Here is a 25,374-nt window from a genome sequence, read left to right as displayed (position 1 = left end):
ATATATATATATATATTATATATCAGAGCAAAAGTTGTTTCCGGTTTGTAAAAGGAGTATTTAATACCATTGTATTGTATGCACATTGTTATTGTTTAAGCATAATACCATTGATAAATTTTACTTTCAGATTAATAAAGCATCATTCATTTTTTTCTGCATTATTCTCAGCTATTTTGACTCGCAAATGACCTTCTTTAGTCAACAGTAAAGAGGTCGTCTTGCATCATTATTATGCTCGTTCTCACACCGCACTAATCAAAAAGATCTATTAGGAGAATTTTGTGTGAAATCGTGCACCATCCTGCATATTCTTCTGGTCTTACTCGCTCGAGTTATCACGTCTTTCGAGAATTAAACAACCGAATGGCTTAAGGTTAACACGAAGAGATGAGACTGAACATGTGTTAGATTAATATTTCACATCAAAACTAAATGATTTTACATTTATGACAGATGGAATCAAATTACAAAGAGAAATGGTTGTAATTGTTATGAATAAAGATTTTCTAAAACAGTTTTTCATTTTAAAGATGAAATTTTAAATCGTCCAAAACTATCGCACAAAACTATTTACAAAACGTACTGCATTTTTTAAGACAATAACTACAGTAAAGCTTCCTTTGTTTAGTCCATGGAGTTTCGAAAATACACACTTTTCTCTTCAAAGGAAATCAATAGTAAACTTACTATTGAGTATAAAAGTTAAATATTTAAAAATCAAACTTAAATCTCTTGCCACTCATGCCACGAATGAACTTATCAAACTACATTTTTAGGGAAATTTATAACGCGACTTCTATCTAATCAACTAAAGACCTTTACCTGATTTAATTTGCAGATTATTTTTGATTCTCTATGGACTTTACACTCCCACTTGTTTATTCGAACTTTCGTCACATTTACAATATTCCATTTCTATACTGAATTATAAGTTTCCTTTTTATTTTATTCGTATATTTTACAGCCGTTTTTTTTATGAAAACATCTAACAGCACCAGTAAATAAAGATGTATCACACGAAACCGTTTGAATGGACGAAGAGACTTTATTCTCGCACGTAAAAACACAACAAAACGTAAAACTAATAAAGAAAAGACCCTCTCGAGTAGACAAAAAGGGCAATTAACTCCGTCATACTTAGAATTACCCCCCTGCCCGATGAGCATACTCGTAATAGTGACACAAATTAAATTTCCATTAATCAATTCGTCACAATAAATTAATCCAAAATAAAAAAAATAGTTTGTAATGTTCTTTATTTTGATTGTCAGTGTCATATACCTTACTCGTGTTGAAAAATTTCAATTACAAATTATTTTAAACAATGTCAATGACACAAACTATTGAGTTGCCTTTTGCGATTTTTACAGCAAGGAATTTTTTTTTTTTATAAAATAAGTGAATAAACTTAAAAATTAAACTAATTAGAAATATCAACTTAGGTTTATAATTTTAAAAATAATAATGATACATATAATAGGCGTCACAAAATTTAATTTCTAGGAACATTGAGCTTTTTTTCAAGGTTAAATTTGTCTTACCTTTGACCAAGGACCTAAAAACCATTTGCCTCCACATGGGGCGTCAGCTTTGCATTTTTTCTCCAGTCGTGGAGTTGGAAATTTTTTGCATCTTTCATCGGGCAAAGTTGTGTTGTCGTCGGCTGCACAATGGAGACTTCTTTTCATGGTGCCTTCACCACACACACTTGGACACTGGAGGGAGAAGAAAATCACAAATTATTTCATTTCGCAGAGAATGGAGAGAGAGAGAGAGAGAGAGAGAGAGAGAGAGAGAGAGAGAGAGAGGGGGAGGGAGAGAGTGGATAGAGAGGGAGAGAAAGAGACGTAGACAGAGCAAGAAGCAGATAAACAGAGAAAGAAGAAAGGACAGAGAGAGAGAGAGAGAGAGAGAGAGAGAGAGAGAGAGAGAGAGAGAGAGGTAGACAGACATATGAATAAGGAGAAAGGTTAAACGAAGTAGTGCAAGATAGATAAGAGGGGTGGACAAAGAGAGAGAGAGAGAGAGAGAGAGAAAGAGAGAGAGAAACAGATAGACAAACAGACAAAGAAAGAGAGATAGAATAAAAAGAGGAAAAAGAGAAATATGACAAGAGTTATAGATAGATAGGGAGAATGAGAGGAGAGAGATAGACAGGGATAGAGATAGATTAACAGACAGAAAGAAGAAACCGGAGCTGAAAGAGAGAGAGAGAGAGAGAGAGAGAGAGAGAGGGAGAGGGAGAAAGGAAGATAGAAAGAAAAAGAGAGAATGGGAGAGAAGAAGAGGGGTAAAAAGAGGAAGATGAAGATAAATAAAGAAGGAGAAACGTGGATTAGAGATAGGGAGAGGGGCGGAGAAGGAACGAGATATGAACAGAGAGAAATTAAAAACAAGGCTTTAGAATTAAAGAGACTGGGGATGATCCAAGTAAAGAGAGATTGAGAAACAGAAAGACACGCACATGCACATACATGTGGAAATGCTCATAAGAAATAAATTATGGAAATGAATTCTTTACCGATCATTGTAATTAACCGTTTTGTTTATTAAATCTCTTATTTGAACATTTTAAAAGTGTTTTTAATATACTGCTAAATATAAGAACGTGTCGGGTGTGTCTGTGTGCTAGATATGCCCAAGCACATGCCCTTTTTACTCCTATTTTAAAAGTGCTATTTTCAGAGGAATGCATTATAGGCCTGTGTCCCAAGGAGATGCCGTTTTTTTCGCTTGAGCACCGGCTAAATATATAGTTTTTGCTTTTCTTATTTGAAAGTCTGCGCCTGTGTCAGTTAAATACGAAACGACGAAAATGAGTGGGAATTTGCCATATATTTAAAACACGCAAACAAAAGTTACGTTGCATTCGTGCAAAAATTGGTCTCAACCGCTACTTGTTTTATTCTTTTTTGCTTCTTGCATTGCTTTCTTTCGTCCGTATAAAGTTGAAAAAAACATGCCTTCCAACGTTGTAAGATGTGATTATAGGAAATAAATCACGAAAACAAAACTGTAGTATAAGTTCATTCGTTACGATACAATCCTCCAAACTCCCTCCTTTCAATGGAAGTGTAATATATGTTCTGAAGTCATGAACATAATCCCAGAATTCCCTTTTCCTTTAAGAAGAGGGTAGAGTGCATCTATATAAACAAAACAGTAGATGTATGTATATGTATGTATGTATGTATGTACGTATGTATGTATGTATGTGTGTGTATGTCTGTGTGTCCGTGTGAAAATATTTAACCGATAAACTCTTAAACTACTCGTCACATAACACGGAAATTATCAGGAAACAGTAACCGCCAAGGATGGTTTATAACGAGTAAAATCTTTGTTTGGATGGATGAATAACGCTTACAGAAATATGTCGGCAAATTGAAATGCAAAATGTTTATTTCAATTTGCCGACAAAATGTTATTATTATTGCGCATGTTCAAATTCATTCATAGCCTGAAGTAGTTTAATTTTAAGACTTTCTTATCCATCTGTCGATAGCTCAAACGGTAGGAAACTCGGCTGGAGCGCTAAATGTTTTGGTTTCGATTCCAGCTGTTAGCACTCAAGGCTTTTTAAACTTTTGAAATCAGTACTATATATTAGATACAATATCAAATTCAATAGATAATCGGCGCTGTCATAATAAATGCGAAATATACTTGAATTAAAATATATTTGAGCGTATTTTACGACCGCTAGTCGACAATAAATTGTGATAATCGGTTGTTTATTAGTAAACTGAATACTTACATTATTTATGCTAGAAAAATATACGATCGGGAAAGCATACTATTTGCTATTATTATTAATGGAGATTTTGTATCTGTATGTTTAAAGTCAACATTATACTACTACAGTAGAACCCCAGATTACGGTGGCCCTAGAATACGTTTTTTTCAGGTTACGATGTGTAAGACGGTATGTTTTCGACCTCTGGTTACAGCATTTCCCCCGCCTTACAGTATTATCTATAATATTATTTGATTATATACATATGTATTATATACGGTACTGGATTTTGTCACTAATATATAATGCCGTATCCCGGGGTTCTACTATACAGCTCAGTTCTAGTGGCGGGGGTAATGTAGTATATATTCCGCTGTTATGAAACCTTCATCCCAGGCATTACCTCCTTTTTGGGGGTAGTAACGTAATGTATGTTCGTTTGTCATAAGATCAGCCTCCCAGACATTACTTCCTTTTTTTTTAAGGGAGGATAGAGGGTAGTGCAGTATCTGTTCTGGTGTCATGATGTCATACTCGTAACATTACTCTTTACTTTTCGTGCATGGCAATAGTGTATTGACGAGACAATTCTCCCAGGGATTATTTCTTCCTTTTTTGCGAAGAACGAGATAGTGTAGTATCTGTTCTGTGGTCATGATTCAAAAACCACAGACATTGCTACCTCCTTTGAGTGGGTGGGGTATTGTAGTTTTGAGACCATCCTTACAGAACTTACCTCCTCCTTGGGGAGAATAACGTACGTCAACGAGAAATTGTTAGAATCAGCTGTTCATCGGCAAACTAAACAGTTACATTATATTACATAGCAAATATACACGATTTGGGGATCATATTTTTGCTAGTATCTAAATATTAGTTTACTTTTTCCGTACATCCAGTGTCACAAAAAACATCATCATCGCAAACATTAATTAGTGAGAAACGAATTACCTGCCTTTATAGTCGCTCTTTATCATTTAAAAATCATTAAAACCATTTCCTCCCCAAATATCCCCTATAAAAACAAAACAAACAAAACAACAACAACAAAAAACAAAAGAAATAAAAAAACATGACTGTCTGTTTACGATTCCAAATTGGCTATTTTATTTTATAATTAATAAAACTGGTGAGATGATGCTGTAAGTTTTTTTTTTAAATAGTTTCTTTTTAAAATTTAAAAAAAAATGTGCAAATTGACACTTCTTCCTTTATAATTTATATTAAAAAAATATTCAGAAAAAAAACATGTGCTCTGTGTTGAATTTTCATTGAAAAAAATCTAAAATTTTTTAAATCAATTCTTTTTAGCTTTAAAAGATTAAAAAAAGAATTTGCTAAAAATTGTTTTAAATTCGTCGTTATTTGTTTTATCTTATTTTTTATTCATTTTATTTATAATGTGTTTAAACATTTTTCAACTACCTGAGAATTTTCATAGGTTCTACTAGTCTTTATATCAATACCGTAGTGCCTTTAACATACGTATGTGTGTCACAATTTACAGATTATACATTAAACGATCGGGAGATCCTATTTATTAAAGAGGAGTGTAGAAAGTGATAACATACTACGAACATTAAATTAATATATAAATACGCTAATTGTATGTTCGTAGTATGTTATCACCTTCTATCTTCTTTCTTTTTAACAAATAGGATCTCCCGATCACTGAGGACACAATGTAAAAAAAAAAAAGAAAAAGAAAAGTTATGTCGTTTTTCAGCCGTACATTAAACTAAAATATATCTCCTTGGTCTTCTGGCAAGAATTCAAGGGTAGTATCTTTTCCGTCTAAAGATGGTATCATAATATCGTGATTTTCCCGTCGAGTCGAGCGTCCAGACAATAGTAATATCTCCCAGATTCCTATAAGGATATTGGCGATAAACCGTAATAACCAGAAATATTCTGACATTACATTAACCAGATTATTTAGATAAATACTTTTACAGCTTTAACAAAAGGGCTACAATGATATCGTGGGGTCTCCATTCACGCTGAACGTCCACAGAACTCTCAATAGCAATATATTACATATGGAAAATGCCGCTATGGAATTTCCACAGGTCCCGCTCGTTATAAATAAGTTTTGGATCTCTATTTCAAAACTGCGCAATAAAATGCTGTGCTTTAATACAAAGGTTTTTTGCTTTCCATTTATCATAAGACAACGGACAAGAATTCTCCACAGTATGATCTTTGAGGACCACCACATCCTCGTCTCACAAAACTGTTCACCCCCTGTCTCCCCCCCCTCTCTCTCTCTCTCTCTCTCTCTCTCTCTCTCTCTCTATATATATATATATATATATATATATATATATATATATATAAAGAAAACCACATGAAAAGAAACAACATTGGCACCCAAGAGTGATATTCTGTGTTGCTTGTCTTTAATCTTAAACCAATAAACTGTCGGCGAGTACAATTAATGGAATCAGCTGCTGCGTTTCCAATCAACAGTTACGAACACACGCCACGAAATGATGTTGCTTCGCGATGAAAAACAACGGATTCAATTTCTAATGGGAGGGAAAGAAAGAGGGAGAAGAGAAACCAAGAGAGAGAGAGAGAGAGATGAAGAGAAAGAGAGAGAGAGAGAGGGGTAGAAGAGAAAAAAGAGCTAAGAGAGACTGAGGGGGAGGGTAAGAAAATAATCTGACGTCGTTAATACTTTTATTTCTATTTATATCTAGAACTAGCAGGTCGCCCGGCATTGCCCAGTCGTAAAATACGCTTAAATATGATATTTTGATTAATGCAGATTTCGTATTTATTATTATACTAGCGGGGGGTACCCGGCATTGCCCGGGTGTTTGGAGGTGTGTATGGTTTTAGGTAAATCAAAACACCCGTGTGTTTGTGTCGGGGTGGGTGGGTGGGGGGAGTAAAATACAAAAGTTTTGGTAGGTAAGTATGAAGGATCGAACCCGAACCCTTGAGTTGAAGTTGGAAATTAAACTGTGAAAAAAAAGTGCGACGTTAACCACTAGGCCACCACGAAATAGTAACGGAAACATGTTTGAATTTTTTAAGTATTAAAACTTGGCAGATGCCCGTACTTAATGAGGTAAACTTTTACTGCGGGGCAGTATTTTATTTACTGCATGGCAGGATTTGTTTTTGTTTCCCCAAGATGTTATGGGGAAAACCAGCTCCCCATAAAAAGGGGATTGTACGATTTGAATAGCAATTGTCTGATATAAGGGGAAACTCCACATTGATCAAAGCTGATTGCTTTCGGACGTTTCCGGAAAAAATGCCGCCAGAATTAGTTTCGCTTTTATTATACGAAAAAGCTTAATGCACATGCGGCGATCGAAAAATGTTAAATATTTATCTTTTCAAAGTCGTGCAAATTAAATAGACAGGCGATCCCGTTGTTAACTCGTATATATTATGATTTAGACGTGATATAAAAAGTTTTAAGAAGAAGTGAGTCAACCGATCGCTTCTCGGAAAAAAAGCCTTTCTCGGACATACACAGAAAGCGAACATACATGCATACACATATTTTCGTTTTTATATTTATAGATTATATTGGACCCAAACTCTGGGGATACTTTTTTCATTCGGATTTCAGGGAATATCATTTGTTGTTACAAATGAGCTATCGATGATGAAAAATTCTAGTGAGTCAATATTGCTGTGCTACCAATAATTGTATGAGCACTAGGAGCAGTTTAATATACCTGGAAAAAGAAACCAGAAGAAATTGTAATTAAAGGAAAAATTTACACCATACAGCGTAAGCAAATGATGAAAACAACTGAAAAAATTAAGGAAAATCTTGAAGAGCGGAAACAGACTCACATAAAGAACGAACGCTAACCAATCACAAGTAAGTTGAGGTCAGTTTCACGAACCCAAAGAAACTGAAACTGACAGAAATCCCATAGTCTCACTCTTTTTTTTCTTTTCCTCTCAAAACAGACACATGTGTGGTTGCACCCATGCACAAGCCTCGGTTGATGCTACATGAAGTGATCGTGAAGAAACAAGAAGGAAAGCAAGACCGAAGAGAGAGAACACCATTAAGATATTCACTGAAAAGATGTGAAAAGTTCTTGAATTTTAGGTGGCTTAATTCCATTCGAATTCCAGAAAAGGCTAACAGTAGTTGGCAATGAGAAATCCATAGTAAACGGCTGTGGCAGTAATGCAAACTGATTTCCAACGGTTATCGAAAAGAATGGAGAGCGCTTGGAAATTCCAAGAAACATCACTTGTCAGCAATAGTGAAAGACAAAAAAAAAAAAAAAAAAGTAAAAAAAAAAGAGAAAAGATTTATTGTCTTTCCAAACAGGCAAATATAAACAAAGTTGATTTTTAATGTGAGGGGAAAAATCCAGCTTACAAAAAGGGGTAGTCTGGAGCAAATAAATAAAACTTAGTTAAGTCTGGAAGATTTCTCTTGCAGTGACTAAGGATAGAACTGTTGAGCATTAACAGAACAGATACTACGCTTAGCTTCCAACCAAAACGCCATTGGGTTCTAAGATTCGATATTTACCCCCTTTCAATGACGAGAAAATGTGACACAACGTCGGAAAAGTGGAAAGAGCATTCTAACCCGTAAAATCGCCTGGGTAGCTCCACAGGTATTTCTCTGTAAAAGCGCCCCGTGCAATTAACAATAAACTAACGCCTTTCTCAAATGGTGAAAAGGCAAATCCTGAAAGTGTTCTCCATCCATCCAGAGCAGCCGTAGCCGAGATTGAACTCACTACACGAGTTTGTAGTGTGATTCAAATCTTGTCGATAGCTGAATACTTGAGGTTTCACCAAGGCTACCAAGGACATGTTTTATCGTGACGTCATCACTAGATGGGGTGCCTACCACGGTTTAAGAGAACCCCATCTACCCCCGAGAGAAGGATAGACCGCGCCAGTTTCTCAACCTGGTATTTTACCTCGCGGTACATACAGCGCCTCGCCTTCCCAAATGGTCACTCATCTGGTACTGGCCAGACTCAACGTTGCTTAACTTCGGTGATCTAGCGAGAACTGGTGTGTCAATGTGACTGTGCCGAAAGTGTTCTAAGAGGAGAGAATATGTTTTTTTACTAAGCGTCTCTCTGGTGACACCAACATAGACGCAGCCGCCGAGGAGTTCATGTTTTATTTTGTTATTAGATTATAAGAGACAACCATCATAGAGTTACGAAAGATTTCAAATAAACCTTAAAAAAAAACTACATGCGATTAAACTTGGATGCCTATCCTTGAGAATCTAAGGTCTCTCTGTACAGGGGTTTGTCAGAATAACGTCGCATAGGGATACTTTTCCCTTCAAATAAACCATGACTAAATATTCAAAATATAGCATCGTATTCACGGCCCAAATATGATCTCTTTGGTATGACTAAATATCACTGGCTTTTACGAGAAATGGTGCATTTCAGCCAAAGTGATGTTAGCTCAAGTAACAGCACAAAGCTGGATACTCCACCAGACAAGATTAATTCTTGTCCTTAAATCCAGTAAAACCAAGAGATAACAAGAAAGATATGCTATAACACATTTAAATGGTCAATTGGGGAGAGAAAAATTGTTCTCAACTTTTTTACTATCACAGTGTTTGAGATGTAGAGAACGTTTAGGGGATATTCGAATATTTATGTATCTCATATAGAGATCAAGTATTAGTCCCAGGAAGGGGGATCCCCTTGATTTCTGAGAACTTTGAATTAAAATGAAACGAGGAATCTTCCTGTTTGTTACAAAGAACAAGATAAATGGAATTGGATATATATTTTGCCATTTTTCTTCTAACCAGTATTACTCTTATTCGTGGATTGTTCATGAGACTCGACACATTTAAGCAACGGAAGTACTTTTTATTAAGTAACGATATGCAGCACACGCTTGGTTGTTCCAACGCATCTACTTTTGCTATTACCAAATGCAACGCCATGTCTATTATGACGTCATTCCGCAACATCTAAGTCTTGTTAAAAAAAAAATAAAAAAATCTTAGCCCGCTTTTCGTTTTTTTACAAGCGCGTAAATGCGAACTTATTGAAATACTCTTTTATTTCTTTAAATATCTATCTATATTATATTTCGCCTAGTCTGCCTGTCTGTCCGTTCTTTCTTGAAAACTACTCGGCCGATCTCACTGAAAATTTGTATGAACTTTTATTATGATAAGGTACAGCGAACTCAGTATTATGGTATTTGTATGACGCACAATTAAAGATTAATAGGGATTAGTCACCACAATACCACATTTATTCTAGAATTTTTCTTGGTAACTACTGGGCTGATATGGCTGAAATTTTGTATAGATTGTTTTCATTATAGGGTGAAGCGAACCAAGCAATATGGTATCCATTCGATACACAGTTAGGGATTTATAGGGAATAGTATTTAATGCAAAAATGAGCATAAATTTAACCATATTAAATCATCAATTTAGCATAAAACATTAATTCTAAATCAACGGCCCATAACTTTTGCCCTTTATCAACGGCCTAAGATGTCTAGTACCCGATAGTTTTCTAGTGGAGAGAATTTTATTCCCCGCCCTTACCCCTGCGATTTTCTCGCTCGTTTTTATTGATTAGAACAAAAAAAAAAAAAAAAAAAAAAAATCAACAAGAATTTATATCCGGGTAAGAATAACACGTGTTAAACTTATCATTTGACAATTTTTCTGTCTTGAAATTTACCAAAAAGGATGTGGAACAAAATGTAGTGAAATGTATACGAAAACTGAAAAAAAAAAGGAGAGTGAAGAAAAGCAGGAAGAAAATTAAGCTAAAAACAAGAAATGCTCAGTGCGTTTGTAACAAGAAAAAAAGAATGAAATTGATATTAGAAATAAATTTTTTATCTTTACTTTTTCTGGCCAATCTGTGAAGAACCAGCCGGTGGCACATGATCCCATATCGCAAAATTCTTCCCTGGCGGGTTTCATTTCTTCGCACTTGCTCTCGTGCACCGAATGACCATCGATATTCATACACGTCACACTTCTCGCTCTCATTCCTTTGCCACAAGTTGAAGAACACTGAAAAGAAATGAAATCAATTGTAATTTTTTTTTTATTTTATTAAACTGAACATCTTACGAGATAGGTCATTCTTAAGCTACGTCCATTTAATACGCGTGCATTGCGATGAAAATTCTATTGCAAACATGCGTGACCGACCGACGGACGCATCCCTTTATGAAGATTAAAGTATAATTGGAAAGGACGAAGGTATAAAGTTGTTAAGTATTCAAGAGTTTCGTGTCCCCTGTTTTTGCTTTCGTTCTTGTTAGCTCTTTGCTTTCGTTCTTGTTAGTTCCTTACATCAAGTGGCTTCATGCCTTGTCTGGAGTGATTTCCATAAATAAATTGGAATGTGAGAACAGAAGAAATAAAAATCGAAAGTACAAATTAGTATCTCATTACTATCATAGCGTTTCATTCCATCTACAGGTCCATCGTTGCGCAGTGTCCGAGAAATACCTGTTCCACATCGAAGCGTATCTCGCTTAGGGGACAGTCTGTGATATTGTGTGTAATAGTCTGCACGTCGGCGCCACAGGCACATTGAGCGTCCTGTACATAACCTTAATTGTGCAGGTTTTCCTGTCTTTCGACAACCTTTGCTCGAGCTGGTTGGGTGTTACCTATTCTTTCCGGGGGAGTTCAGAGCCTATCGAGAGGTCTTCTTTCGCCGCTAGAAGAGCCTCGTTATTGTTGTCTTTGACTGACATTCCACATACTGAGATCGATTTAATTCGATTAAGTACAATATGAACAAACGTGATAAAATGAAGAGCTTAAAAATAATCAGTAGCAAATTTGATCACTTTCACTATCTCTCTAACAGAGCGCGGACTCACGCTGCTGCTGCTGCTGCTTCTGCTGCTGCTGCAGCTCTACAAGAGCCAGTGTATACAAATGATCGAAACGTGTGCAAGGTGACGTCACAGCGGGAAAGAAGGAAAGAAAAAGATTATAAAAAAAGAAAAATGTGACCCGTCAAGAGCAGAAATAGACATCTTTGACACATTGCCCGAGAGTGACAGGGACAGACTATCCTAAACATGGCCGGACAAAGACAGAGTAGCGCGTGTTCGACACAGCAGAGTCTTGTTAAGAACATTGGAGTACGAGAAAACTTTCGAACAAGAGACAAGGCGTTATTATGGAAGTACCCGTAAATAAATGTCTGTTGTTTCAACTGTAAAAAATGTGAGTCGAATTCTTTCCTTGTTTTTTGTTTCCTTGCGACTGTGCAATCAACATGTGAGTTTCGAGTGTTGACATGCAATGGCTATGTTCAATCTCTTCCCGAATATCGTACTTCGTTTGTATTTTGGGTTACAAAGAACGGCTAATTCCCTTAAAAGAATTTCTTCCCGATTCTAATCCAACAAAATATAACCAACGACAGTCAACTAAATCTTTAAAAGTCTTTCTCTCTTAAATCCTACCCGAGTGAATCAATCATGATTGTCGTGTGCATTTTAACTATAATACATTGACATGGTACGACGTTTACTACTTTATTTCCATAATACATAAACACAGTTTTTTTCTGTGTATAAAACAGATCGGCAGTTGCTTGACCAGAACATTTCATACAGCGTTGACGCATATATCTTCCACGGTTTCACCAGCACCAAAATATTATCACTTGCCAACGGACACCATAAAAAGCTTTAATCATGTCAACTCCATTAGCGAAAGCAAAAGTCGAGGTGCGTTAGGATTTCTTATTTGAATCGATTACGTTTTCATCAATGGATTCAATCATGTGAAAACTTTGATAGCACTAACTCTTATCATATCATACTCAGGTTCTGGATTTACCACTCCTACCACATCGCTGACTTTATGTATATATCTTGACTCTATTTAAGAAGCAATCTTTATTGACAAAGTTATTATATATATATATATATATATATATATATATATATATATATATATATATATATATATATATATATATATATATATATATATTGGATTTACATTTTTGGATTTTACCGTTATTGGATACTTTACCTTTCACTAGACTATCCATTCATGTGAAATCACCCTTTTCTTCACCATATTCCCTCTGCTTCACTTTTTGTTATCAAGCAAGATCTTTGACTTACTTGCAGTTTCATCAAATACTTTTGCATGCAAAATTCGATTCCGCATTTTGCTAATTCCTACCCTCTGATGAAAAGGAAAGTATTTGTTCGAAAGTCCGCGGATTAAGGACTATCCACTTATTAAGTGTTTCCTTTACAGATTAAATATTTTTTTAACTCTTTTTCAAAGTGTTTTTTAGCATGTTTTATTAACTATTTGCTCTTATTATAAGCTCTATCTTATATTTGGTTTTATCGAGCTTTTACATCTGTTTGAGATTACTTTATAAATATTAGTTCTTTAATATTTATAATATACCTTAGTTTTACCATCTTGGATTATTTTAGTAAATTTAATTGAAATTTTTATTTTATATATATATATATATATATATATATATATATATATATATATTTATATATTTAAATAAGGGGGTAGTCACCAACAATGTGTATTTTTTAACATTATTTTATTATTCCGTGCCTTGGTTTTTCATAGAGAATTATGTTTAGATCATTTTAATAATGTTTTTAAATACTTGAAATTATGTTTAGATCATTTTAATAATGTTTTTAAATCATGGAAATCGTTTTTAACGCGTTTCAGACGTTCTGTGAAGCGTCCTCGTCAGAAATTATTTTCAAATGTAATTTCAGATGAGGACGCTCCACAGAACGACCGAAACGCGTTAAAAACGATTTCCATGATTTAAAAACATTATTAAAATGATCTAAACATAATTCTCAATGAAAAACCAAGGCACGGAATAATAAAATAATGTTAAAAAATACACATTATTGGTGACTACTCCCTTATTTAAATATACATCTTTCTTTCGTTGGAATTTCTTAACCCATTTTATATATATATATTTGGTAAAAAAAGGAAAAAGTGCTCAATACGTTAGTAGAGCTAAATATGTATTTTTATTATTATTTAACTTAAAGCATCTGACGATATGGACGGATAATCTTTATCTCGTCTATTGAAACAACTTGTAATGAAATAAGTTAATACACCCGAGGTATGTATGTATTATGTATGTATGTATGTATTTATATATACCCGAGGTATATATATATATATATATATATATATATATATATATATATATATATACAATAGAAAAATGCGAGCATAAAAAGTAATGTGGTTAAGCTTAAACATGGAAAAGTAAAGGACTAGTTGTTAAAACTAGAAAAGAACATGGCAAGATATCCTAGCAAAAATATAATAAATCTATAACTTAAAATATTGCAGCATTAAGAAAATTTTTTAAATTAAATTTATTACATTATATAATCAGTTCTTAATGCTGCAATATTTTAAGTTATAAATTTATTATATTTTTGCTAGAATATCTTGTCATTTTCTTTTGATTATATAATGTAATAAATTTAATTAAAAAAATTTTCTTAATGCTGCAATATTTTAAGTTATAGATTTATTATATTTTTGCTAGAATATCTTGTCTTTTTCTTTTCCAGTTTTAACAACTAGTCCTTTACTTTTTCATGTTTAAGCTTAACCATACTACTTTTCATGCTCGCATTTTTCCATTGTAATTCATGATTTTTCCAAGCTTCCAATAAATTCACTTGTTCTTTGTTTAATTTCAGTCTTATTTTTGCTCCCATAAACACATATGTAATAACAATGTACGGTGCCCGTCTGCTTTCAATAAAACCCACTCTTACCTTACTTGAAAACAAAATAAGTTAAGCGGAGGGAATATGGTAAAGAAAAAGGTGATTACACATGAATGGATAGTCTGGTGGAAGATAAAAAATCCAGTGACGGTAAAATCCAAACGTAAAACTTCAAGAACGTTAAAAGAAAGTTAAAAATATATATATATGGCGATTAAGCTACACTGAATATTCAGTGTAGCTTAATCGCCATATATATATATATATATATATATATATATATATATATATATATATATATATATATATATATGGCGATTAAGCTACATTCAGTGTAGAATATATTAAGAATATTCAGTGTAGCTTAATCGCCATATATATTTTATAACTTACTAACTAGCTCTACCTTCGTATAGAGCACCGTTGAAGTAAATAAAAGTTTACGCATAAATTTATACTTTCGTATATTAATTTTATGTGAGTAACTGGACTAGTATATATATATATATATATATATATATATATATATATATATATATATATATATATATATATATTGTCAATCTACGCGTAAAGCAATGTTCCTGCCGCTATTGTTGAAGAATATATGACTAAGCTTACTGTATATGTCCGCTGATTTTACCTAATATAGATTTTAAATTTTCTTCTTTACCATGTTAATTGATCGTGCATTAGAAGTTGAATACTCGGCTACAGAGATAAAGATGATTTTGCAACTGGGTTCGAACCTTTCGACCGGCGGTATCATTATTTCTTCGAAGATTGCATACGCATGAAAAACTAGTGTCTGTAGGTAAAAATAATAAATATTTAAGTAATATATATATATATATATATATATATATACATATATATTGCTTTAAATATAAATATATATATATAAAATTAATTCAACGGTATGATTTAGAAATACTAAAAGAATATATGATTACTGAACTTTTCGCTCACTTTTTCGTGGGCTTTATCAACGACGAAGACAATAGCTAAAAGTCATACAGTATATATATATATATATATATATATATATATATATATATATATATATGAGTGTGCGCGTTTTGCTATTAAATTATCAATGCTATAAGTAGTTTCATTATTAATGCGACAAGTAGTTTATTTATTACCTCACTCCAATTTGCCACTTTCCAAAAGAAACACGGCTGCAGACTGCACGTCCGGTTCGTTTGATTCCGTACTTGACCGCGGCAAGCCTCTGCAGACACTGTGAGATTGAGAGCAGACGACACCCGTTGCTGACATGTCACTTGTCTGGTCTGTGTACCCGTTCCACACGTTGCGCTGCATTCAGTCCAAGGACCGGCAAACCATCTGGAAATGAGAAAATAGTTCAGATAAACAACCCAGAAGGAAAATAAAAATAATAATCAATAAATATTTTTTTATTATTACTATTTTTTAGAATACGGTTTTCATCTTAGTAGTCATATTTACAACTTGTCGGCTGATATCGCCTTAAACCCCCTTTTTCACGTGTGTATTTTCGGACATGAATCTTCATGACAAACTAAGAGATTTTCAAAATAACCTTTTATTTAATCCACGGACGTAAATTGTCACCATTCCGATAACTGTAACCGAGTATAATTACTTATTATTACTCACTAGGCGTTTTCACACTGGCCATCAAAGAATTCTCTTTCAGACTAACATTCGGTGTTCCCTGGAGTCTGAGTGACAACAAGTCTTCCCAGATTTCCAGTACTCCCATTCTCTTTCGATAAACTGCGCACATTATTTTGCGTTATCGCAATAGCCGTTTATCATTGATTTCTCGTTGGTAACGACCATTGGTCTTCCTGGAATTTGGGTGACAACAAGCCACCCCAAGGTCCCTATTATTATTCATTTACTATGAGTTTTCACACAGGCCATCATCAGAGAAGAACTTGTGGTGTTCCCTGAAGCCTGCGTGACAACAAATCTCCTCAGATTTCGATATCATTTGCAAATTAATTTACGTTATTGCAACAACTGTTTACCATTGATTCCTCGTTGGCAGCGGGCAATGGCCTTCACTGGAATTTGAGTGGCAATAAGCGTCCCGAAGATCCCAGTCCTCTTCGCACTCATCCAGTGGCGGTCTGGTTAGTGCTTTCTCTACTTGACCCTTCGACTATTTGGTTTGGTGCCAGTCGTACTGACGCTATTTTTGGGGAGAGGGGTGAAGGGGAATCCACGAGGCTAAATTCTTTTAGTTTCATCAGCGGGTAGAATTATTAATTGATTATATTATTCTTGTTTATTATTGCCTGTAGTAAGAAGCGAAGTCACAACCTGCAGAGCACCATAATTTAAAACTGATCGTCAATAAACATTATTATCCGCAGTGTCAGGAGTCAATATGGACATTTCCCTAGCAAATCAACATGGGTTTTGTTAAACAATTGCTTTCAAACGTTTATTATGAAGTGCACCTAGCGTTCCTGTACCTTCTTCAGCTGTCATTTGGAATTTTTATGGCGAACTCGGTAAGCTACATGAAATTTACAAATTAATCATTTATTTAATCTAGATTTGTAGATTGTTTCCGTTCTGTAAATCATTTTATTTATGAACTTTAAAAAAAGCCAGATTTTTCATATCGATTCAAAGCGATCTTTATGATATGCCAAAAGTGATCTTTATGATATGCCAAAAGCGATCTTTATGATATGCCAAAAGTGATCTTTATGATATGCCACAAGTGACATCTGCAACATAACTTGGTTCAATTTGTTAAAAAGCAGTGATGTTTTTTTATAAACTTTGAAAAGCCATCATGTTGTATGACTCCGAAACGCTCCTTGTACTCTTAAATCTGCAACATGTACGTTTGTCATGTTAAATATGTTAGTTGTTCGATCTTGGCTGTTGCAAGAGAAATTGTTTTTTTTTTTTTGCTCTTTCATCTCTATTTGTATAAAATAAGGTATCATATATATATATACTAGCAAAAGTACCCGTCGTTGACTGGGTTCAAAAACAGACTACAGAAAATGGACTATATATATATATATATATATATGTTGGTTTCCCCCGATATTTTTCTAGTCACCATTCTTTCTAGAAAGACATCGGGGGTTACGGGAGGAACTACGTGAAGGTTGCTAAAATCCTAATTGTAAGTAATTTTTATGGAACGAACTGGATTCGAACTTGGGACGCCCAGGTCGTTAGTTTGTATCGTTAATCACGAGACCACCGTCACCTCTCAGCTACGCTATAATAATAGATTATTGTTGATTGGCTAATATTTTTTCTTCAATTTATTTCTTTGATATCGTCTATAGTTTGTCGTCTATAGTTTGGATCTATCTGATTGAATAAAGTCAGTCATATAACGTATAAATACTTCTGAAATATAAGTGAATAGTTGAATGGACTTAACCGAAAACGTGTGTAGTTTTATGTGCATTGATTTGCATATCAACGAGGCTTCGTCCCCAAAAGGCGTTATATTAGGTTGGTGCAAAAATAATGTCGTTTTTACGTTCAACTCTATGTAAAAACGACATTATTTTTGCACCAACCTAATAAAAGACTGAAGTCGAAAAGGCAGAGGCGCCGTGTTCTTGGAACAGAATTGAACGGGGCGCACGAACGCTGGTAAGAATTCAATTTTTTTTAAAATTACAACGCGTGGAATAAATTAGATCTTAGGGTAAGTAACAACTTATACATTTATTTCGTGAATGAATTCACAAGTTAAACAAGTGAAGCATGCATGGTCCCCCAGTGAACGAGGCATAAAAAGTGACTAAGTTCAGCATTTGCCCCCCTCCATTTAGCCCCAAACGTCCCAAGGGGACGTCAAATCCTGGTGAAAATGAACAAACGGTACAGTTTTAGGCCTTAACATATGTAAATTTGAGTTTTGCACCATGCAAAAAAAAAAGAAATGACTTAATCCATCATTTGCCACCACCATTTAGCCCCAAACGTCCCCAAGGCCTTAATATATTTAAATTTGAGTTCAGCACCATGCAAAACTGCTAAATAGACATACACAGAATATTTTGGACAAATAGGGTAAAATAGTCCAAAAAATGGAGTCTTTTTATTAGCCCTAAAAGGGTCCCTGGGGCACACTCAGGAGTTATCGCAAAGTATAGAGAAAAAAAATTATATTGAAAACAGATAGTTACAAATTTTCAGAAACTTTTGTGAAAATCCCAGGCATCAATTCTTTTTGATAAGCATAAAAGTGTCAATTTTAGCCATTTTAAACCCGAAAGGCACCCCTAGAGGAGCAACCGGAGTTTTCCCGGAAAATTCGTTCTGTTACATTTTTCTTCATATCATATATAATGTTTGTGCAAAATTTCCAAAAATCCCAAGGCGTAGTTATTGATAAAAGTGCGGACAGACGAACTGGCAAACGCACGAACGAACAATGGTGAATTTACAGGTCCACCCTCCTTTTGTCGGGGGACCAATAAAGGATATTTTTTTAGTAAAAGTATCGTCATCGTTTTTCTGTGAATATCTATTTCAGTTTGCTTGCTTACAGAACAAATGAAACAAAGCAAGAAAAACACCACCATTAAACACCAGTGAGAAAAAGAATAACAGAAGATCGACGACCAAAAAGCTACAGACGACATATACATTATATAGTAACATTGATGATTAACCTATATCGTTACACAACCCTATCTGGTGATATAAAAGCATATATACGATAATCATCCCATTATACTACACCACAAAAATGTTCTCACGTCATAAATGTGCCACAAAAATACTACATAGTAACAATTATAATTTTTACAATTTTAATATTTAGTAAGTTATTGACAAAACATAACACTCTGTTTAGATTCTGCAACATGTACGTTTGTCACGTTAAATAAGTTGGTTGTTCGATGTCGGCTATTGCAAGAGAAATTGTTTTTTTTTTTTTGCTCTTTCATCTCTATTTGTATAAAATAAGGTATCACACACACACACACACACACACACACACACACACACATATATATATATATATATATATATATATATATATGTATATATATACTAGCAAAAGTACCCGTCATTGACTGGGTTCAAAATCAGCCTACAAAAAATGGACTATATATATATATTTTAAGCCCCCCCCTCTTTGGGTAGAGCACTGTCGTAAATAATCTCACCCGCTACTTAATTGGCTGAAAATTCGAAGCTTGTTGTTTGTTTGTTTATGAACAGGCGATTTGGGCACTATAAAAGTGGTGGCGGGTGTCTATTTAAATAGACATTCCGACAAGTTATTTACGATTCCATGGTCGAGTGGGAGAACTGCCGACTGTCAACACGACGGTTCTAGGTTCAATCTTTGGCTTGGGAGAGATGCTAGTCTAGCGGCACTGATGAGTTGTGATACAACGAAACAGGACTGTATGTCGATGACTACAAATATATATATATATATATATATATATATATAATCTTTGCTAATCGAGCCAGAGATGGCTCGTGTTGCAGAGTTCGAGTCTGCCGACTTAATCCTGACACCCTGTACTGAAGAATCCGGAAAGGAGGAAACACTAGTGTCTATAGGTATTTAATTATTATAGTTATTATAATTATTATAGTAAAAAAATAATTATGACAACCCCTTTAAGAAACTCGTTTCTTATCGTTGAGCACTTTCAGTTGAATTAAGTCGGTCAATTTAGCTCTTATGCATAGATCATCTTATAACGATTAGATCACTGCCTCACTTACGTAAAGAACATTTAAAATTAAAATGTTTAAATTCAACGTTATTTCAATGGATACGGTCTTTGATAATTGAGCCAGAAATGACTCGTGTTGCCGAGTTCTAGTCTACCGAATGGTGTTAATCGTGACACCCTGCACTGAAGGTTCCCGAAAGGATGAAACACTAGTGTCTGTAGGTATTTAAAGTTAGCCAAAAGTACGTGAACATTAAAAAATGGGAAATCTTGGAACTTTTGGGGGTATATACCTATTCAAAATGCTATCCATCTACTTTTGACTCACCATATATATATATATATATATATATATATATATATATATATATATATGAACAGAATAATGTCCTAATGAACGAAATTAAAAATTTTGGAATATATATTTTAGTCTTGTTTAAATTTTAAAATTCAGGGAGTGCATATATATGACTTTAAGCATGATTAGAATAATGTAAATAGTATTCCAACGAAATAGAGAAATAAGAAGGAACAAGCCAAGTCATGTGTTCATCAACGCAACGTTTCGTCTTTATATATATATACATATATATATATATATATATATATACATATATATATATATATATATATATATATATATATATATATATATATATATTTCATTGTACAAAATTCCCAAACTAATTAATCGATCATTATTCATTTTAGCATGTATTTTTTAGACGTAAGTGTGTGCAGTATTTAGTTAAACAAAAAATAGAGCATAAGAGAGTTAACAATCAGAAACTTCCGATTTGTGTAAAAGTTTAACAATGTGTTTTAGATAACAATCTTCTGTATAATTTTCTGCTTATTCCTTTGTTGTTAGTCCGTACGTTACACTTTAAAAAAATACGATTTTTGAGAGCTAAACTGTTTTGAAAAATAAAGGCCAAATTCGCAAAGTTTGGCTTTAAAGGGACCGATATGCCAACTCTGGACAAGAATATGAGAGTAACCTTTCTGTGATGTAGCCTCGTTTCTGAATATCATTCTAACAATATATGATCCTTATTCTAATAGTGTGAGAAAGAAACTTGCAGTCATTTCAACGTGCTGCGTTTTTTTCTCTGAAGAAAGAAGTCAGCGAAACGTAACGGAAAATAGGGCGTATTCAAAAGAAACAGGGCATAAAACATTGTCTATCAAGAGGTGCGTGACTGAAGGAATAAATTAAAGTTAGTTTTCTTACAATGTGATTTTATTATTATTTCTCTTGAACTATGTAGCACACAATTACTTTCTAATTATTCATGTGTACTTATGCATTTATCCTATTTGGCTCAGTTCTATAATTAAAATAACATGGACACAATTTTCATAGAAATGTTAATAAATTCATCTTTGCTGCGTCTTATTGGCTTTTCCGGCTCAAAAAATATTTTTGGCGCTATTCAGAAAAATATCAGCTTAATCAAAATAGATGCGTTAATTTAATGCAGTTCTCATTCCGTGAAATTTCCCGGTCCTGCTAGTTATTATTATTCCCCCCACTCTAATTCAGGTTTTAGGTATTTTAAGGGGCTTCAAGGCATAATATAGACACGGCCACCCACTTTAAAATTAATTTTCTTTTCAGATTTGCATTAAATTTGATCCATTTTCATTAGACACCAATTAAGCAAGATTCCCTGAACTACAGTTTCTTACTAAAATCCCCTAAGTTTAAAACTTAACCTGTAGACATTTTCTAGAATCAAAATAATACAGGATGACCAACTTAAAAATATTTCTAATCTTTCTATGATGATTTTATTTTTCAGATTGAGCAGCCTACTTATAAGGAGGCCGATGTCTCTAACGATCAACTGACACCACAAGACGAAATGCAATTCTTTCCCCAACAACATGGCGCTACATGTCACACGTCACACAGTTCAAGACATATTTACGGAAGAGAGAACAATAAGCAAATGATTATAGCCACCACGTTCCCCGGACTTGTCATCATGTGATTTATTTTTGGGAAGCGACTTTAAAACAAAAAGTTTATGCAAATATTTCTAACAATCTAGACTAACTAAAGGAGAACATTACCAACACTATCAGGAGAATTACCAGAGTAGATCTAGAGACAGTATCTGCAAACGTTGTTAAACGTGTCCAGAAATGCATAGATGTCAACAGGGAGCACTCCCAGCATCTACAGGTAAGTTTAACAATAAAAGAATGTTCTTCCTCTCTATTACATTTTTGGGCTACTTTTAAGAGAGTCACCCACTTAAAAGTAGTAAAATGTAGTTGAGAGGAGGAATATATATATTTTTTTAATAAAAATTCAAATGCGGATTCTAGACATAAAATTTAGTAGCATTATATAGTGATTTTAATTTTCGTAAGATAATATATAAATGATTTAAAAGTGTTTTTATTCTGGAAAATAATTTTACTCGTTCTGGGACGGGTATTCGTCTAGTTATACGTTCGTTTTGTTTATGTTTCTCAATATTTTTAGCTGTTAAATATTGTTACGGTAATAAGAAAGTGAAAACAATGGGTAAACAACCATGGGATTTCACGAACCTATTTTATGGATTGTTCCTCATTATCCTAACTAATATCATCTCTTCTTCTCTTCTCTATCTCTTTTCTATCTATTTCTATCTATCTATATTCTTCTTCTATCTTTCTTCTTCTTCTTCTTCTTCTTCTTCATCTTCTTCTTCTTCTTCCATATAAATAAAATGAACTCATTTTCCCCTCCAACTTTGACCTTAATAGGGTTAAAAATCATGACATTACATGCAAATGTAATGCGTATAGACTGTAGCACATTATCTGAGATTTGCTATAGGCCTATTACCTCTACAGTTCCTCGATAATGGTACATTCCTATATTTTTTCCGGTGAGAGTCCACTGCCAAATTCGCTTAGATTCAATGCAACATCTTTTCTCTCTATTAGATTTCTCCCTTTCCCCTCTCCCCATTTACACCGCAGCAGATGCATTCACAAGGAACACTACGAGGAAACACACCAGTTTGAAATCGTACAAGGTTACTTATGCCGTTTTTTAAAAATCTTTTTTCCCTGATTTATGTCTTCTGTTTTTTTCCATAATAAAATAAAAATTTAAAAAATTTAAAAAACGTAAAAACACGATTACTACTATTGTTTTCTTTTTGCTTTTTTTTTTCGTTAGCAATTTGCGAGACTAACCGGATTTTACTTCCGGTTTTAACGACTCTAACTGTGAAATCCAACTATGACCTGTATTTATTAGTACTTTCAACTCAACATTTATTTTTACACAAAGATTACAACGCAAAGATATCGTGAATTCACTTGCATTACACTTAAATTAAAATTAAAACAAATAGAATTCGAGTGTGATGTTACTACTGAAACTAAACCAAAACAAGCTTCACTGCGGAATTGATATTTGACCTATTTGTACCATTGCCATATTCTATTTTAAACTTCTATCATTTCAAATCAAGTATCGAGAGTTCATGTGGATTGGGTTTAACTTTGAAAATTTGACAAAATAAAACACAAAGTCACTCTGTGTGACAACATTGCCGGATTGAAAAAAGTTGATGTGAAACCTGTTATTTCTGAAGAGGAAAAAAAATTTACAATTTAATTAGAAAATCTGGTGTAAAAGAAAAGAATTCTTTTTCTCCTTGTGTGAACATGAAATTTTGATGGCACACAGTGTGCATCATCTAAGGAAAATGGATCATGATGACGGACATCTCAGACTTTGGGAAAAGTAAAATAAATTCCACTTTTGAAAAATACGTTGTTCATGTGATGATGAGTTTGGAGACCCCTTCCAATTGAAATAAAATAAGTGAAAAGAAAGAAAGGGGGATCCCGACGGGTTGGGGAAAAAACGACCAAAAACTTGTTAATTAAATTCTATTAGAAAAGAGATGGAGTCATTCTGTCTGATTCTCAATAAAAAATGAAGTGTAACAAGCTTTGAAGACTCCATTCTGTTCACTCAATGAATTCATGTTAAGAAACAAACTCTGGACTTGGGGTTTAAATCACTACAATCACACAAAACTTGAAAATCAAGCCAGCTGAAAAACATTTTAAGTAGAAAGTGCATTTAGAAGTTTCTTTTCTACACAAACGCAACATTGTTACTTTTACCTCAGAATGATTATTTTTGCCATAAGCAAGAATCAAAAACTGAAAGTAAAATTGTAGCATTCAAAGCTGGTGACGTTACCACTGTACCAACAAGAGAAGATGTTCACGACTCTTTTCTTTTTGCCCCACCCCCGGGAATTTTTTCCAGCTTTTATATCCTCCTATCTAGAAAAAAAGGAAGAGTCAGGAAAAAAATTTAGCTTTTCCCATCATGCCCTGCCTTCCCAAGATGCCTTTCGTGTATATAAATGAGCTAGCCATCCTTTCCTTCTTCTTTCTCAAAGAGCGATGCAGATACGCCCGGTACGTTTTTTTCTTTAACCATATACCCCACACGCCCCCCCCTGATCTTCAGGATCAATAAGACACTTCATAATCTTTTATCTAAGCAGGCCTCATCATCTCACGTTAAGGCCTCTGGGGGACAACTTCTTGGGGGTTGACGTTTTCAGGTTCACTACAGACATTCTCGTCCAGTTGTAAAGAACCACAATGTGGGGCTAAGTCAAATTGAGGTGCACGTTAGCTAGGATATGCCGGGGAACGCCATTCACCATTATATTGTTCTTCGACTGCGTTCCCGTTACGACCCCCCTCCCCCAGCGAATGGTACATTTTGCATTGGGGGGCTTCACCCACACCTCCTTGCTCACTTTAATGGTAGCTTCTTCACGCTCAATTCCTACCGTTTTGTTGCACGGATGCCGCCACTTATATGCGAAGATGGCTCTATGAGGCACAGTTGTCTCATCTTGTCTGGTTTTCGGTGAGATGTTGTACCAAAACACCACCTCCATGGGTGAAATGTTGCTTTTTTCTGCAGCAGCCTTGATGGTGCGATGATTCCTCTCTACTATTCCATTGCCACTCAGCCGATACGCTGCCCTAAAAAATCGCCTTACCACATCACACCTTTTAAAGGCTTCTGATCGGAAAGCGGGGCTATTGACCATTAACAGTTCCTCAACCGGCTCTTTCTCCAAAAATATTCCTTCGATGACCCCTCCGATCGCCCATGAAGCTTCTGCCCTGATCTCTCTCCATATGGTAAACTTCCCCGCTCCACAG

The 25,374-nt window shown here is 34.4% G+C and overlaps 1 protein-coding gene across 1 annotated transcript in view; it reads right to left on the bottom strand.

Annotated features, from left to right (window-relative positions):
• LOC145267657 (thrombospondin type-1 domain-containing protein 4-like) overlaps positions 1 to 25,374 on the bottom strand; it is a 118,493-nt gene that overhangs the window by 25,467 nt on the left and 67,652 nt on the right. Inside the window, exons 6-8 of the mRNA XM_080123318.1 lie at positions 15,625 to 15,829; positions 10,590 to 10,760; positions 1,545 to 1,718 (exon numbers count right to left, since the gene is read on the bottom strand). Coding sequence (XP_079979444.1) covers positions 1,545 to 1,718; positions 10,590 to 10,760; positions 15,625 to 15,829 — 550 coding nt within the window. The remainder of the gene's footprint in view (positions 1 to 1,544; positions 1,719 to 10,589; positions 10,761 to 15,624; positions 15,830 to 25,374) is intronic.

This window comes from Euprymna scolopes, chromosome 4 (assembly GCF_053919585.1).
Source record: "Euprymna scolopes isolate OS-2025 chromosome 4, ASM5391958v1, whole genome shotgun sequence".
Classification (NCBI taxonomy): Eukaryota; Metazoa; Mollusca; class Cephalopoda; order Sepiida; family Sepiolidae; genus Euprymna; species Euprymna scolopes.
Note: the sequence above shows the minus strand (reverse complement) of the source record. Positions and strands in the feature narration are given on the sequence as shown.